Source organism: Labrus bergylta, chromosome 4 (assembly GCF_963930695.1).
Source record: "Labrus bergylta chromosome 4, fLabBer1.1, whole genome shotgun sequence".
Classification (NCBI taxonomy): domain Eukaryota; kingdom Metazoa; phylum Chordata; class Actinopteri; order Labriformes; family Labridae; genus Labrus; species Labrus bergylta.
In genome coordinates, this window is record NC_089198.1 from 26,228,732 (window position 1) to 26,246,517 (window position 17,786).

Sequence of the window (17,786 nt, forward strand, 5' to 3'; positions counted from 1 at the left end):
CAGAATGTTTTCTCTCAATGTAAACTTCTGTGAATGTTTGTGTGGCTTGAGAAAAATGTATTCACATTCATAGACCAGCAACAATGAGTTGACAGAAATGACAGAAATCACACAGAGGGCCGGGCCTGCTGATTGATTGAAAATGAATTTGACTGTTTGTTGCAGCCTGGCACATTCACTGACTGATGTTTTTAACAAGTGCTTTGTAACTGGTCGTCCTATTCCTCCCTTTATCTTTATAATGGCAACAATCTAGAGCAACAAGGTTTCGAGGAGCGCTGCAGTTTTGAGCGAGGCCTGTGTTCCTGGATGGGGAGCGACGTGGACACACCTGGAGCAGAGTGGAGCCATCACAACGGACAGGAAGCCTGGCCCAAATATGGGCCTGCGAGAGATCACACCCAAAACACTGGTGCAGGTATCAGACTCTCGCTACACTCGTCTATTCCTTAGGGGTCTGAATAACTTTTGATGCTGATGTCCTTTTACTTATTTTCTTCAAAGCTGACTTTTTATTTTATTTTCCATTTCCATTCATCAGGTCACTACATTGTCCCTGGGACTCACCTGACAGAGGATGGCCAGACGTCAGAGATTCTCTCCAAAACTTTACTGCCCAGCTCCAACTGCACTGTGAGTGTTCAAAGTTGCACAGACGATATGAAAGTGGGCTTGTATACCAGACTGACATGACTAACAGAGTTAGCATAGGTTGCATCCTAACAGGGTTCATATACACCATGCTGTAACAAGAGCTAAAAAAAACTAATGAGGCTTACACGCTGCAGTAATGAAACTTAGCTATGTGTGTTAGCATGCTAACACTAACTAAAAAACTTTAAGTACAGCTGGGAGTGACGAGAATGTCATTAGTTTTCTGGATATTTGGTGGTGAATGTTTTCAGCTGATGATGCAGAGGGAAAAAAAATAGGTCTCATCAAAGTGAAATAAATAATCTAGGAAACATGAATGTTTTTGGGGCTTTGATGATCTTTACTCAGTGTACATGACAGTGGATTGAGGAGGAAATCGCGCACGAGAGAGAGAGAGAGAGAGAGAGAGAGCGGGGAATGATGTGGCAAAGCACCGAGGGTTAGAGTCGAACTCGGGTCGCTCGATGAATATAACCTTTGTGTGTTGGGCGCCAGACCTAACTGCTGTTAGACCAACCAGCTCCCAAAGACATCAATTTTTATACCAAATTTTATGACAACTCAATGTTTCATTCAGGAATAAAATGTGGAGTGGGGACCCATCATCCTACAGCCACGCTGCTGAAGTGGTTATGAAGCTATGCAGCTCACATTACAATGTGTTTCCACTACGCACCCAAATCACTCCTAGTTTTATTTGGCTGCCTTTAATATGTTACAGGTGTCTTATCTAAGAGTACGTTATTACCACCCTTGCATTTTGATCACAGTTTATATGTTTACCGGGTCAATAGAGATTGAATTCAAATCACCTCACTACAATTACACTTGTTGTATCCCCGTAGGTGAGATTCTTCTTCTTCAGCCTTGATGATGCCTCAGCCAGACTGACGGCCCAGTCCAGGACGCAGCGCTCTGGCAGCGATGACTCTGTGATGTGGCTCAGGGAGGACTCACAGTCTTACAGCTGGCAGAAAGCAGAGGTCACATTCTCCATCTCCGTCAATAGCAAGGTCAGTGAGACGGTAAACAGACAAATCGAATAACAGATAGAAGCGCTGACAGAATGAAGTTCCTTGATAGTTCATAACATTGTTCCCTGAGCAGTCCAATCCATTTCTTTGTTTTCCAAAGCTCTAAAAAGTGTTTATTGATTTGTTGAGCTACCTGCTCAGCACCAAACAACAAACACTGTTAGTGACTAATGAATGAGACATCATTTGCTCACTAATCTAAAACGTATCAACTCATATATAAATAAATAGACCATTGTGCAAAACTGAAGAGCTGAACAAAATCAGAAGCACACATTTGGCCTTGTCTTCCTTGTTAATAAAGTGTTTGCTAATAACAGATGTAAAGGGCCATGATTAGAGCAAGCATTATCACAACAAGCATTATCACTCTCCAGCGTGTCAAGTGATGATGCAAGTACATGCACAGTTACTTTCCAGTTGTGTTTGATAATTGCCTTTGAGGGATCAACACAAGACGTGTTTATCTCTACAGATAGAAGATATCTGCAAATATATTGGGTGTTTTTGCTCCCTAATATCGATGTCAGTATCAGCCCCAAAAATTCTATATCGGTCAGGCCCTAGCCATGATATGATCAGAGTTCTGTGTTTTTTTAGATTATTTCCCTTCTCAGATTGTCTTTAGGTATGAGCGAGTGGATGAACGCAGAGGACTCGTCGCCCTGGACGACATCTCTTTCTCCAGGGAATGTTTATTTGATCCTGACAACAACAAACTGCCTGACACATCACCAACCCCTGCACCACCCACATCCCCTCAAACACCCATGAGTCCAGCTTCAACCTCAACCTCAACCGCACCCACCAATCCCTGTCAGGTAAACTACCTCACATAAAATAGCTCGTGACGCAATGACAGTCCTGTGAAAGTTAAAGTATCCCTGTTGAAGATTAAATCCACTATCCGCTTTCTGTTGCAGGAGGATGAGTTTTTCTGTTGGCGTTCAGCCGGAGAACAGAGGTGTATTCAGGCTTCTTTAAAGTGTGATTATTATTCACACTGCCCCCAGGGAGAGGATGAGGATGGCTGTGGTGAGCTCACAGTTACATTTACTATGTCAATTTCAAAGCTGCTGTAAAAAAATATTCTTTCAGGGGGCGCTGGTGGCACAGTGGTTAGTGCGCTGTAGTCTTCCAAGCAGGCGGCCCAGGTTTGAATCCGACCTGTGGCTCCTTTCCTGCATGTCATTCCCTAGTCTCTCTCTCCCTAATTTCTGACTCTATCCACTGTCCTATCTCTACAATAAAGGAACAAAAAGCCCCAAAATAAATCTTAAAATGTGATTCATGAAGCAGTGTTAACGTTCCTTTTCCTCATCATGATTACTCATGCCTTACTGTAAACTTTCAGGTCCGTGCACATTTGAGAGGGACCAGTGCCAGTGGGCTGACACCGGCGTTGGACCGAGCAGGTGGCAGAGACGGAAATCCAGTCACAACAGTGAGCCGCCCACAGACCAGACCACTGGAACTGGTGACTTTAGTGGCTCATTGAATGAATGGCTCCTTTATTTTTGTGGATCCAAAAGACAAATGAAATGTTTAATCATGTGAAATCATCACAACTGCAATTAAACATTGCTGATTGAGGATGTTTTCTCTCGTACTTAGGCTACTACATGGGAGTGAATTTCAGTGAGGGCTCCACTCAGAGTGAGGCCAGACTTCAGAGTCCCCCACTCGCCCCTTCTTCACTCTACTGCCAGATGAAGTAAGTAATAACCGAAGTATTTTTTTATGAAACAAAGTTGAAAAACCAACATATGAATTGCTCAATGCACCCCCACCGCCCCCGACTCTTTAACATGCAACTCTCTTCCCAATCCTACACTCTCCCCTTCTTCCTCCTTTCCTAAACGCAGGTTTCACTTCCATATCAGCGCAGAGAATGCTGGGTCACTCAGAGTGCTTATGCAGCAAGCTGAGGGGAGTGAAGCAATACTGTGGTCACGCAGTCACAACACGGAGTCCCACTGGACCCCAGAGCAGCTGCCGCTCGGCCTGCACCAGCGGCCTTATAAGGTGTTTAACAGTTACATGTTAACGCAATGACAAGGATCCACAGACAAGTGACATTATGAAAGAAAAATGCATTCATGTTTTGATTTGTACCATAATGTGTTAATCATAAAATGATGGTTTAGCCTTAATGGTACTTTTTTTCTTTCAACGTGTCACCTGTCAGTATATTCACAATAAATAGAGATTTAATACATAAACATACCATTTAATATGCAATAATGTGCCACATATCGTAGACAACATGTTCTATGTGTATGGTAGAGTATATCAAGTTGTGTCACTTCTAAAAACAACAGCTGTATTCAGAATTCTTGCTGTAAAGTGTCAGCCACGTTTATAGCCGTAATGATCTGCAGAATATGAAAACTACTCTACTAGCAATAAGATCCAAAAGTCTGTGAAAGAGACATCAAGTTGAATTCACCAAAACTTTTGCTGAACATTACCATGCAATAAAGCTTCTTTGCAGGATTGGGACACCTGATAGTCCAGTTATGTCACACGCCATGAACAGAGGCTATAAGACCTCGCTGCAGCAGCAACTGTGGGTCCGAATAGGTCCTCGGCCCTCTGCTGCGTGTCATCCCCCCACTCTCTCCTCCCAACATTTCCTGTCTCTCTTCAGCTGTCCTGTCCAATAAAGACAAAAATGGCCTAAAAAATAACTTAAAATAGAAATAAAAATTAAGATGGTTGCATGACTGCATTCATTTTTGCTTGTTGTACCCAATGCATTTAAACTAAGTGTGTATCTAAATGTGCAATATTTTTTATATGAAGTCCATGAAAAGAGAGGCACTCAAACCATTTTCATTTATATCTAAAATATGTGACACAAATGTATTAGAACAATAGAAAATGAGTAGAAGATGTAAACACAGAAGTGTCAGTCATGAATGTGTGCTTGAGGGAATTAATTATTTTGTTTAGGATGCTATTCCTTCAAAAACCTGATTTCAAGTATTTCTACTCATAGGTTTGGTTTAGTGCCTTAAATGAAGAGACTCAGGCGGACTCTACTTCTGGAGATCACAGTGTTGCAGTGGATGATATCTCTTTTGTCAACTGTGAAGAATCCTACCAACCACCAGGTGAGTAAAATGTCAACATCACATGCCTTACTAGAACAGAGCCAAAGCGGTAGGCTTCATAAATTGTCTTGAGGGGGGAAGCACTGTGGAGAAGAAATTGTTCATTCCTAAACTCTTTTTCTTCCTTCCTCAGCTCTGTCCACCAATGGCTGTTCTTTTGAACACGGGCTGTGTGGTTGGTTTCAGGGCGCTGACGATGAGTTGGACTGGCTCAGCAACTCTGGTCCTACTGAAACCCCAAACACGGGACCAGCAGGAGACCACACCAACGGCGAAGGTCACTTTCACTCCAGACTGTCTGTGTTTGTTGTCTCCTAAAACAGTATAACCATAACCCAAATAATAATATTGCATGTATTGATTATAGTTAATACAGAAAGTGCATCAGTTCATGTTGTGCATGTTCATCATTTTCCTGCACCATTACTGGAACCATTAGTCACATTAGCACAAATAAAGAAGAGTCATGATTAATAAAAACTGACTCATTAATGTAAGGTACACAGCTGCTCTGGTCAAACCAGACAAAGAAAGACATGAGCTTTGAATTAAACAGCTGTGGTATCAACTTTTTGTATCTGATAGGGGATTGTGTTGAATTCAATTTTAAAAGGTGTAAACTTTTGCCTCCAAAAGTAAAGCTTTTATATAATTACAAACATCAGCAAAGCATTTGAAAGTAAAACATGATTACGTAACAGCCAGGAGTTGTTTTGTTTGGCAGTGGTTCCAAACGTTGGGGAACAGGGGCGACCTAATGGGTTGCTAGCTTTGGAAGTCATAAGACGATGAAAAGAGTCAGAAACAAGGAAAAAGATCAATCCTACTTTAGATTTAAAAAATCTTTGTCTTTTATACCTTTTTCTGAAATCGTTAATTTTGTCATAAACGCTTGATAGTCTCCTGTCAACCTGTAAAAGGTTTTGAAATGAAAGTTCAAATAAGCTCCTCACAGCTCAAACAGAAATCACAGATCACTAAAAAAAAAAGTTGCTTGTGCACTTTCTTTTTTGCTTAAACTGCTGTTTATGTTGTTTCACAGGAAAATACCTTTACATCAAGAGCTCCAAACCAAGTGTGAAGGGAAATACTGCACAACTGAAGTCTTCACTGCTGCCATCTGCTGGTGACAAAGGATACTGTTTCACATTTTGGCACCATATGTTCGGAGCTACTGTTGGCTCTCTGAGGATGCTTCTAAAAACAGCTGATCATTTGAAGAAAACACTGGTAAAACCTGCATTAAACTTATAGATTTATTAGTTATTTATATTGAAGTAAAGAGACACCAGAGGTCAGAGAAGGCCACTTTGTTTTTCTATCAAGAAATCTGTTTGAATCTGGACATATAACTTCCCTTTACTACTTCAGAGAAATGGCTCTGAGGGTTGATTGAGAAATATTGGTCACTGTTCCAACGTGGTTCTCTCTCTGTTATGATACTTTGCACATTATTGTGAAATGCCGATTGCAAAATAACATGAATGCATTGTATAATGAGTGCAAGCTGCACAGTTTCAGTGCATACACGGTGTTGCAAAAACCTCCTCACATCCTCATTGAGACGAGTGAATCACCTCCTGTCCTTCCTGTAGGTGTGGCAAAAATCAGGAAACCAAGGGGACGAGTGGCAAGTGGTGCAGATCCACGTGACCCTGCAGAAAGTCCATCAAGTGGTTCTGGAGGCCACGGTTGGAGGAGAGGCCGGAGATATAGCCATCGATGACATGTCCTTCATCAGTGGACCGTGTCCCCCCTCTGGTAATAAGACTGACACTGAAAACAATAGATTGAGTGAAAGGGGGCTGAAAAAGAGAAGACCTCCTTTCTCTCCTTAGTGAATCAAATCTCCTCAACCTTTTTTCTGATTCACTTTGTCTGGTAATCCTGCACTGCATAAGAAAATGTTCACACAATCAAAGGTGCCTCTCTCACTTCTCACCTCTCATTTGTTTTGTACTTAATGACCCTTAACATAATTTAATCTTGACCAATAGGAAGTATTGACAACTTAGTACCACATGTTAAAAAAAAAGACATGAAAATCAACAAAGTTTTGCCTGATATGTCCTATTTGTCCTTGCAATAGAGCTCTGTAGTTGGTCTATATATTATATTGGTATAGTTGGTGAAATGAGATGAGCACTGTATTTAATTTGATTAATGCAAAGACACTGTTGTGCTGTCAATAATTCTCCCTCAAGAAACAAATCAAAGCTTGGAATATTCAATTAATGCACAATTCCTTTGTTTTTACTATTTGCTTTGCATGCTTACATTTCAGTCTTTGGTTGGACTAAATTTGCTTTGATTGTACTGTTTAGTTGCATTATGGGATCTTTTTTCTTGCAGCTCTGTGTGACTTTGAGGAGGGGAGCTGTAACTGGCAGCAGCAGACCACCGATGACTTTGACTGGGTCCGTCAGTCGGGCCACACCTTTAATCCCAACACAGGGCCAGACAGCGACCACACCACAAACACACCCACAGGACATTACTATCTCCTGCCCTCCTCTGCCTCCGACGATGCCGGCCAGACGGCCAAAATGTCCTCACCACCGTACTCTGCAGGTCAGACCGTCACAGGTTTTCTCTCTTCTGTTGTTTTATTTTGTCCTCTCAGATCTACAAGCTAGGTTTCAAAATGCTGTGGCTCTGATTTGGTTCTATTCTTGCTACAATAAGTGAGAGAGTTGAATATAGACTTGCATTGCAGAAGGAGAATAAGGTCTCAGATGCCACTTTGATTTTGTGTTTCATGATGTTTATGCAGACAGTCCAAAGGGTTTTCTGATATACAAAGAACATTTAACTGACCAGGAGGAGAACAGTCTCAACAACTAAGATACAACTAAACTAGAGCTAATGATTTATTTGAAGTTTATCTTAGAGATAGGACAGTGGATAGGGTCAGAAACTGAAGAGAGAGAGAGAGTGGGGAACGACATGGAGTGAATGGAGCCACAGGTCAGATTCAAACCGGGCCGTCTGCGCTCAAGGACTTGGGCCTCCTTTGTGGCACTAACTACTATAGGCCACCAACGCCCTTATTTATTCCCATTTGATAGGACAAGTGGCCGGTTAACAGGCATCAAGATGGTGTCGTTGTGATCCAGTAAGACCAAACAAGAACTGCAACATACCAACAATATGACACACTGTCATGCATGTAGTAAAACATCAGCTAGAATCATTCAATGTTTTACATTAAAAAGGACATTACTTGTTTTCTGTTGATCAACTAATCGCTCAATCACATTTATATTTAAGGCCTCATTTGACTGGCTTGTTGGTTAATTCATTATTTTATAGATTTAATAGATGTATTAGAAAAAAATCTAAAAGATTTCTTTCCCAGACAGAAGAGAGTACAAAGTTAAAAGGATTGAAACATAATGAATACTCAAGTACCTTAATGTAGCTTTTCTAAATGCCCTGTGGTTTATAGAGGTTAAATGTGAACAACAGTAAGTTGTGCTTTGTTGTTTCAAACCTCTCTGAAATCACATGTGGTCTGATTACTTTCCCTGTGTCCGTTCAGGTCAAGGAGCGTGTTTGCAACTTTGGTACCACATGTATGGCGCGGGCATGGGGGTGCTGAACGTTTACCAGCAGAGTGAAGAAGGGAAGCGAGCTCTGATTTTCTCTCAGGCAGGAGACCAGGGCCGGCTGTGGAGGCTCGCTCAGGCTTCACTTCTGCCCTGGGTTCAGCCTTACAGGGTGAGTCCTCCTGACCGTGTCCAGGTAGACAGACTCTTATCATTCAAACTAAGATAAGAGATGAATATGGATAATAGTGGAAGGTAGTCGTGTTATCTCTTCTACTCAACTCTTCTGCTCTAAGACACATTTGTCAACTAAACCAGGTAACACAGAAAACAAATGATGCGTATATGACAGCATTAGCCTAGTCCATCATACCTGTATGATAAAACACTAGAAACTGTGAATCAAGCATCAGTTACGACGAGAGAGACACCCTCTCATCAGTGGTGACGTCAGTTTATCAAAAATAATAACCATATCAATACCAATCCATTAAGAAGACAGCAACTTGATACCTTTAAACATCTGCTCATAACCTGAAACTGTATATGATATTATCACTGGGATTGACTTGTGCAAATGTAGCCTGTAAAGATATCAACAAGGCCATTTAGCTGAACTGACAACTAAAATACTCCCTGGCTTCCTTGCCTCAAGATTAAACCTTGTTAGACAAAAGTCTGCCACCGTGATGACATCTTAAACACGACTTTTAACTTCTCAATGACACTTTAAGTTCACAGTTTGATCCCCATGATCTGCTATGCGCTCTGTGTTTCAGATAGTGGTGGAGGGTGTAAAGGCTGGCCCTACACAGGAGGGAGACATGGCTTTTGATGATGTCATGCTGACAGACACTCAGTGTCCTACTCATGGACGTTGTGACTTTGAGATCAACATGTGCAGCTGGACCAACCTGGGAGGAAAAGTCGACCAGGGGGACTGGCTCCGCGGCAGTGGAGCCTCCCCAAACCCCAACACCGGACCCAGTGTTGATCACACCACAAACTCTACACATGGTAATAATACATACATGTGACTCTGAAGGCGGTCATGAAGTGTTATTAAATCTGATTCTTGGAAACTTAAAAAAAAAAAAAAACATTAATCTGAGAGCCAGAGTTTTCTTTCCTTGTTTCCACCAGGTCATTATCTGTACGTGGACAGCTCAGTGGGCGAGTGGGGAGACATGTCCTTTGTGGTTAGTGATGTGTTCTCTCCAACCACTAGAGGTCACTGTCTGTCATTCTGGTATCACATGTATGGCAACCATGTTGGGACTCTGAGAGTTTACATAAATGACAGGTAACTATCTGTATTAATGATAAATATGAAATGTACTATGATGACATTTACCGTACAGTAATTTAAATGTGTTCTGTGCTCACTGATAGAAACACACATACTGGTGGTAATGAAGAAGGAACTCTGATATGGATAGAGGCAGGAAACAAAGGAGACAAGTGGAACGAGGCCAGAGTGTCTATTAAACCTACAGAAGCATTTTGGGTAATATTTTTTAACTATACTTACTCAAAAATAATTCTGGATGTTTCTGATTAGAAACAACATTTAGTCTCTTTAGAGCGAGTGTCAGTAGAAAGTTAAAAAGTTAAAAAGATCACTTTATTATTATGAACATAAAGTAACAGTAATGTTTAGTTCCTGTTTGTTTGTTTATTCCGTGCTTGATCTGAACTTTCTTTTTCTATTACAGTTTGTGTTTGTGTACCAGAGGGGGATGACTACAGGGGGGGATGTTGCTCTTGATGACATCATCATACTCTCCAGCGGTTGCTACACAGACCCCATTGGCCCTACTGATCATAATAATGGTAACCCAAAACTCACCTTCGCTTTTTCAACCAAGCAACCGTAATTATTCCTCAGCTGTGAGTTATTTTACAGAAGACAAGAAGGAACCATTTTCTTCTAATCCCCTTTTATTAGGAATTTATTCACAAGTTATCGAACCAAATCCAAATTATCTAGAGATGATTAAACCATGTACCGGTAGATATGAGTCCACACAATTTCTTGTATCAAGTTTTGGGGTGGATGTAAGTTTAACAAAATGTCGCTTAATAATTATATATATATCCACACCATTTTTAACCACACTAACGAGTTAAATCTTTAAAAATGGTCACAAATGGATAACTACAAATACCTTACAAATAATATTTCAAACAAATAAAGGTTTGAATAGTGAATTTGTATGCCATGGCTTCTGTCACTTCAAAAAGATACACAAAGCTCCAACTCGGCATGGACTGTTTATGAACTGTTTTCATAGAGAAACAGAGAAGAGGCAGAGCCTATGACCTTGACTGCAGTCTGTAGGGGGAGCTTCAAATTGTTCAGTCTCACTTTTGAGGAGCTGTCATGTCATCCATCTTTTTATTCAGTCTTTGAAGATTTGAAGATTTAGAAGATTAATTTGGGGGGAATAAATGATGCTATCAGATTTATGTATTTACTGACAGACTTGCCAATAATGCATTTAAAGCTTTATCAGAAGAGGTATTAATATGTACAGTTCTGTAGCTCTTTATTTTTTTTTTTAATAGTTTATGAACAACACCGAAGCTTAGAGTGAAGATCGAATAGAACAATACCCTTTATAAGGATTTGGCTGCACAGGCATGTGATTAAATAATTATAGTTTTTGGCCTTTTTATGGAAAGCAAGTAAAAATGTAGAATATCATCATGCTCATCCTTTAAAAAAATAATCTGGAGCAGCCTCCTCAGATAATTCTTTTGCTAATGCTTGAAGTGAAGACCACTTTAAACCTTCACAATGTTAATCCTGTTTCTCTTGTTCCTCTGTGTCTGCAGACATGTCCGTGGGTCTGGCAGTGGGTCTCACTCTGCTGGCTGGAGTCATCATCACCATCCTCCTCTTCATGCTGAACAGAAAGTGGAGAACAATGTACGCAGTTGTTTAAATACCTGAGTCATTTACATACTAATCATTATCTTGTAAAAAAATATGCAAGATTATCCTCGCTGACATTTCTGCTTGCTTTTTGCTCAGGAACGAGCCGTCAATTATGCACAACGACTCAACTGACCAAAACTCTGCTTTGGACGTTTTTGAAAGCAAAACAGATGTAAGAAAGCAGGGTTTGAAAATAAAACATTTTGTGTTTGAAAGAGTTCAGATGATCAGAAAACATTTTTTTCCCCTCACAGGTCACACAACATGAATCTGACTTCTCCTTCTTCAACAAACTGTACGATCCTTCCACGAATGTGCCTGACACCGCTACGACCTCATCTGATGCCTAATCCAGATTAATAACTACAATCAATCACATAAACCACATGTGTTATCAGTGCTGGTGTTCCCTCAAACAGAGATATGTAATGGCAGGATCAGTGGCTTTTTCTTTCAATAATGACAACTGGAAATGTATTATACTAACATACGTTATTTATTGCCTGAAAATCCTTCCATGCAGAGAAACAGAACTGCCTAGCTGAGAATAAGTGACACTTGTACTTTGAAAATTAAAACTGTGTATAAATGTGTTGAAACTAAGATTTGGTCTTAGCGTATGTCATGCTGTTTGCTGTGGAACCAGCAGAATCAACTCTCCTGTTGAACTGGTTTTTGGTAATGGATGAGGTGTGAACAATGCTGAGTAAAGTGTTTCTGTCTAAATCTTACATTATCAAAGTGAAAGTCAACTACATTGAAACAGACAGAAATAATAACTGTGTTTTCTCATAGTTTATGAACACTTTTTGTTTGTTCATGAAGTATATATGTGAGACTTAAAAAGATAAAACATCACTTTTTTTAAATGCCAACAAATATGAACTGTAAATGATCAACAGTGGCTTTATGTGCCAGGTAAGCACAGAAAAACAAACGTGTAAAAGTGTGCAAATAAATTCAATCTCTATCTTGTGATTTATTTTTTTGTATAAATCATATTGATACATCATACTGCTTTATAGGTATTGACACCTAATGATTTAATACAGAAATTAATTATACACAAATATATCATAAAAATATAGGTTTATTGAATATTAGAATGATATATTTAAAACAGTGTAGTGTAACTAGGCACCTATTTTTGTGTATGTACAGCCCTATCCCCGCCATAATCAATATTATCTAATGACTTCATATATAAACCTTTAATTAATGCCTCTGTGTCATTTATATATTTAAACATCATTAGCAGGAGCGTCATCATTATACATATGAGGTTGAAGGTTGAGAAAACGGGGCTAAAGCAAAGACTATAGATAAACCACAAAACAAAAAGGGAGTGGATGTTGTACATGTATAGACTATACTTACATTCCTGAAGCGCTTACATAGGGAGTGGACGAAACCACTTAGACATTTTATAGGGGTGTTGGTCTTACTGAGGCTGTAGTGTCATTTAGATTTTAAAAATAGTCCGTCCAGGCATGTACTTAACCAACAGTCATACGTGTATAAAGATGCATATAACATTAGGTTTCATAATTATCAATGAGAACAGCCTTTTATTGTTACACCGTGTTTTTCGTCGTCCCCCTTTTGAGCGTCTTCATGGCTGCGCCTCAGTACAACGCCCCTGCTGCTAAACCATCGATTTTATTTGCATTTATGCTTAATTAAAACACATTTATACAATAACATAATTCACAAAGATGAACAGTGAACCAATCGCAAACACCCAGACACATAAAATCACACTTAGCAGTCTTAAAAAAAAAAAACACCTCGCCAAGAAGATCCTCCTCTGCAATGTGGTCTCATTCATGCGCCGAGACAAGTAGTCCTCGCTGAACGAGCCAATCACATCGCGCGTAACAGAACACGGTCGCTAAGTCGAGAGAGCTCGTGCTCCAGGAAGTGAGAGGGAAGACTGCTCTGAAAGAACAATGGGTGTCGAAGTGGAAACCCTGAGACCCGGAGACGGTAAAGATTAATTAGTCCTTCTAATTGTTGTGTTGAAGACAATTCTTTTTTTTTTTTTTCTTTTTTTAAATGAATAAATTCTGATGTTCGTTGTTCCTCTTTTAGGAAAGACTTTCCCAAAGAGGGGACAGACGGTCACCGTGCACTACGTTGGTAAGACGTTTTCTCACTGCTGCCATGTCACGTTTTTAGGTCTCAATCATGTTTAATTTGAAATATCTCTTAAATTAAATATGAACCCACGGTCGATATTGAATATATGTCAAACGAAATAGTGTATTCTCTCGTTTTAGAAATGGCGTATTCGGCTTCTTGCGGACTGGTAACGTAAACGGGGGGGGGGGGGTCGCAAGCATTACAGCTTAGCTTAGCCTAGCACACAGACTGGAGTCAGGGGCAAGCCTTGTCGTTTAAGGTAAACTAAATCTGATATCAGCACGCCGTTATGCTCACTATTAAAGCATTTTCGTTTGTTTCACCCCCTCCCCCTCCCCCCATATGTTATTAATTCACAAGCGTGATCCAGATGTGGGGTTTCCGTTCTCTGCCATTATTTTCGCTAAGCTCGTAAAGCTAACCGTGCTCATGCTGCAGCCTCATAATGAATGAAACATTAAATATCCTGAGGAGATCTCATTCCCAGATTCAGATATATTATTTTCAGAGATGAAATAAATAATTGTCCTATTGTGCTCACTCATTCAAATTTGTTTGAAGTTTTACAAAAGGGAGCATTACAAGTCGTTTTCATTTGTGGAGAATCAATGCACGAAGTGGATGCTTAAAACGGTTTTGTTTTTGTTTTTTTTAAATGTGTCATCTTACAGGAACACTGACAAGTGGGAAAAAGTTTGATTCCTCCAGGGACCGGGCAGAGCCCTTCCAATTCAAAATTGGTCAAGGTGAAGTCATCAAGGCGTGGGATGAGGGTGTAGCACAGGTATGGAAAGACACTTTGAAAACTACTCAGACATGCCTCTCAGTATGCATTTCAAGAATAATTCTTGGACTTAATCATTTCTTAATGGATGATAATTGCCCCCCTGTCATGTGTACCAATAAAGAAATTATTATTATTTTTTTTACAAGAAATGCTACCAAGCTGTAAACATGTTCATTTCCACTTTAAAAACAGGCATTTCGATATGGGATTTAATGGGGATGCCTTGACTTTTATCAAGAGGGCACTAGAGGAACTGCAGTTGTTGTTGTTTTTTGCACTTGTGCATTGGCTTAATTTTATTAGCTAGATTATGGAAATATCTCCATTGCCTTTAAGATACCACTGCCTGTTAAGGTTTATTTATACTCTGGACTGAATTTAAGTAAACCTCAGACTCCACAAAAAGAAAGATCATCCAATTAATTTTAAACTACATTAATATCTTTATGTAACTTGTTCCTTGTCTCCTCCACAGATGAGCGTTGGTGAACTGGCCAGGTTGACCTGCTCATCTGACTACGCCTACGGCGCCAAAGGGTACCCGCCGGTCATCCCACCAAATTCCACTCTAATTTTCGAAGTGGAGCTCCTGGGTGTTTAAGTTAAAGGTTGCTCATCTAAGTTTCTAATTCCACCCACATCTCTGAAACAATTAAGCGTTTATCCCGAGGTGATGTCAGTACCATTTTTAACATGAATAAATCATTGTAGAAAGAATGATGACATCTTGGTATGTTGGAAACAAATAACAAGAACTATTTTTTTTATGTGTGCCATGAAGCAATCAGAACAGTCTATCTGGATCACCACTGAATCTGAACCAGGGGCACTTAATTGGAAGACATGTGTTAATAGATCAGAATAGATCGGTCTCAAAAGTGGTGTGACAATGGTTATTAATGTCAAAAATGTATGTGAAACACCTTTTTAGTGAGATCTGGCTTTTTTTCTAGTGTTTTCCCTTATGTGTTGAACCCTTCAATGGATACATCGAGTTGATAGCTTAAAACTTTGACACATTGTAAACAAGCACTTCATGTGAAATGGTCCATGATTTAATTTTTCACCACTGCTTGTATTTTTCCATTCATAGAAATAGATTTTAAATTCCAACCCTCTATTCCCTGATTTCTTTGTTGTACTTAAAGACCTGAAGTGTCCTTGTGTTATGGCATCACGCTTAAAATTTGTTTTGTATTGTGTTTCTTTATCCTGTCATGCTCTTTAGAATTGGTCTTTTCAGTGGGTATTGCACTCTTTAATTAAACAAAAAGATACAATACTTATGCCTCATTCCTTGTGGATGTGACTATGAATCGCTGTACTGTTAAGTGGTATATTAGAACAAGTTATCCTAAGAACATTCAGCTCTTTTTGAAGTTGTTTTCCCATACTGTCAGTCACTAATACAGCTAAGCTATGCTGAAAAATGTCCTTTGAGAATAGCAGGTTTGTAAAGGTTAACCTCAGTAAATATCTGTTCATTAGGAACTATGTTAGTCCCTTCAAGGCAAATATTTTGTTATGTAATCAGACATAACAGTGCAGCTCAGAGTCCTGTGACCCAAAACAGTAAGCGACGAGCTGTTTCTTGTTTACGAGTACATTTCTCTCACCATATACTTACTAGAATTGTCTAAAATTAATATCCTAGTAAGTTTCAAAAGTTGTCTCAGAGCAGCAATGAATACTAATTATCAAAACTGTAAGGGGTCAAATTGAAAAAGTTATTTTACTTAGAAGTTTTAAAAATCTGTATATCTCAAAAGATTGAAAACAAAAGGAGCAATGATGAGTTACAGGGTGACCAGAAAAGCTAACCACCCAATAAGAAATAGGAACTTAAGAAAATAAAATTAGATAAACACGAAGGAAGATGTGAATGATTCAATTAAAAAGTAGACTTTAAAGGCTTTATTTTTGATTTTTTTGATCCAGTAGATGTTGCGCTTGAGCACCAGCATGAAACCAAAACAACTTGTGGTGCATTGTTGTGTTAGCATGCTAATGCTAGCGATGTTTATTATGCTCGTATCTTCACACTGCATGTAAATTTACCTGAAATTAGATTGATCTAGAAACACAGTTAAGCAGTGAGTACAGTATGTTATTCTTCTTTTCTCTAGTCCCTCAATTAAACAACTTTTATTCACGGGAGGGAGGAGTCAGCTGCTGTCCGAGCGATGTCAACAAACTGAAAATATGACTGAAACCTCTGAAAACATCACAGACAGTGGGACTCGGGTGTTACACCCATTGTAGACCGTCATGACTCACAGAGTTATTTTCAGAGGATATACTTGATTTCTATAATATTTAAGTGTGAAAAATAACATATAAAGCCTTTAATAAATTAACTATACCCAAAAGGACACCTAGGTATTGTCTTTCATGGGCTTCACTCACCTCAAGATTGTCATCATTTTTTTTAATGTTCAAATTATATTTACTCACATTTAAGGTGTTAAGGTTAAGTTGGGTTTAAGACCGTGGCCACCTAGCGGGGAAATTGTTAAAATGCATAGGGACGCAACCTCTGCTGCCTTCATCGCTCATAGTAATCCTCAGCTTAGCCGCACATTCAGGGGGAAAACGGGGCAAGCATTCAGATCATGAAGTCTATTACAAGTTCAACAATAGGAACTAAAATTGTAACACTTTAAACGGCATGTAATCAGATTTCACTGATTGATTTGCCATTTGTATACATTATAATAATTTGAGTCTTTAAGTGTTACTGGTTACGGAGTAAAGGAAGTGTTGTTACGTAAGGTACAAATATATATATTTTTTCTAAATGTGGAGTAGTGTAAATATAAGGTTTTAGAAAGTAAAAATGCTAAAGTAAAATACAAGAAATTAATTTAGCGACAGTAATGAATACATCTACTCTTCACAGCTGGCATCGATGTTGTTGGGTTTTTTTTTCAAAACGGCCCTTTTTAAAATTACAGAGTAAACCTGCACCAACAGGACGTGGAAGGGCAATTGTTGAATGCAGTATGATTAGTTGCAGAGGAGTATTATCACAGTTTGTTGTCACAATTCTTAACTTAAATGAGTTATATTCGCCTCCTCCCCGTGCTATGTTCATAACTATGGTATTTACGACAACACATGAATGCATCGTGTTTTATTCCCGTGAAGGCTCATCTGATGCACACATAGTAAGCAGACTTTTTTTTCTTTAAAAAAAAACAAAACGACGTTATCATGATGTGAAGCTTAATGCACGACTATTTAAATACTTTAAATATTAGTAATACAATACAGGAACCTTGATTTACTGACTTAGTTCTAGTTATGCTACTTGACTTACAGTGAGACTTCGAGCCTAAAAGATTGGGAAAGGGTTTTCAAATTAGCCACGGCTAAAAACATACATACATGGCATATACTTTTAGAACAGTATTTTACATGCGAAGCAATATCCTTTGCCTGTTTCCCTGCTAAATAAACGAATAAAATCATTCAAAACTCAAATTTCCGAGCTTCCGGGGAGTACGTGAATGCAGGTTTAAATAGCGAAGGAAGTGCTCACCCAGAGGAGGCTGGGACCTGAGT

General features: G+C 39.3%; 2 protein-coding genes across 3 annotated transcripts in view; both read left to right on the top strand.

Moving 5' to 3' along the window:
* si:ch211-106h4.4 (MAM and LDL-receptor class A domain-containing protein 2) overlaps positions 1-12,271 on the top strand; it is a 28,903-nt gene extending 16,632 nt beyond the window's left edge. Inside the window, exons 31-51 of one of the 2 annotated variants that reach the window (XM_020635206.3) lie at positions 257-418; positions 542-633; positions 1,500-1,667; positions 2,306-2,509; positions 2,612-2,723; positions 3,043-3,165; positions 3,303-3,402; positions 3,554-3,713; positions 4,690-4,804; positions 4,938-5,081; positions 5,847-6,034; positions 6,400-6,565; positions 7,157-7,375; positions 8,346-8,524; positions 9,132-9,369; positions 9,496-9,655; positions 9,745-9,859; positions 10,068-10,185; positions 11,191-11,284; positions 11,390-11,465; positions 11,548-12,271. In XM_020635206.3, the coding sequence (XP_020490862.2) occupies positions 257-418; positions 542-633; positions 1,500-1,667; positions 2,306-2,509; positions 2,612-2,723; positions 3,043-3,165; positions 3,303-3,402; positions 3,554-3,713; positions 4,690-4,804; positions 4,938-5,081; positions 5,847-6,034; positions 6,400-6,565; positions 7,157-7,375; positions 8,346-8,524; positions 9,132-9,369; positions 9,496-9,655; positions 9,745-9,859; positions 10,068-10,185; positions 11,191-11,284; positions 11,390-11,465; positions 11,548-11,643 (3,029 nt within the window). In that variant the 3' untranslated portion in view covers positions 11,644-12,271. The remainder of the gene's footprint in view (positions 1-256; positions 419-541; positions 634-1,499; positions 1,668-2,305; positions 2,510-2,611; positions 2,724-3,042; positions 3,166-3,302; positions 3,403-3,553; positions 3,714-4,689; positions 4,805-4,937; positions 5,082-5,846; positions 6,035-6,399; positions 6,566-7,156; positions 7,376-8,345; positions 8,525-9,131; positions 9,370-9,495; positions 9,656-9,744; positions 9,860-10,067; positions 10,186-11,190; positions 11,285-11,389; positions 11,466-11,547) is intronic. The other variant, XM_020635207.3, reaches the window with a different exon arrangement.
* Positions 12,272-13,153: 882 nt separating this feature from the next.
* On the top strand, positions 13,154-15,504 carry LOC109985047 (peptidyl-prolyl cis-trans isomerase FKBP1A). Its single transcript, XM_020635276.3, has 4 exons — positions 13,154-13,279; positions 13,385-13,432; positions 14,107-14,219; positions 14,698-15,504. The coding sequence occupies exons 1-4, from the start codon at positions 13,243-13,245 to the stop codon at positions 14,821-14,823; spliced, it is 324 nt and encodes a 107-aa protein (XP_020490932.1). The 5' UTR covers positions 13,154-13,242; the 3' UTR covers positions 14,824-15,504.
* The last annotated feature ends 2,282 nt before the right edge of the window (positions 15,505-17,786 follow it).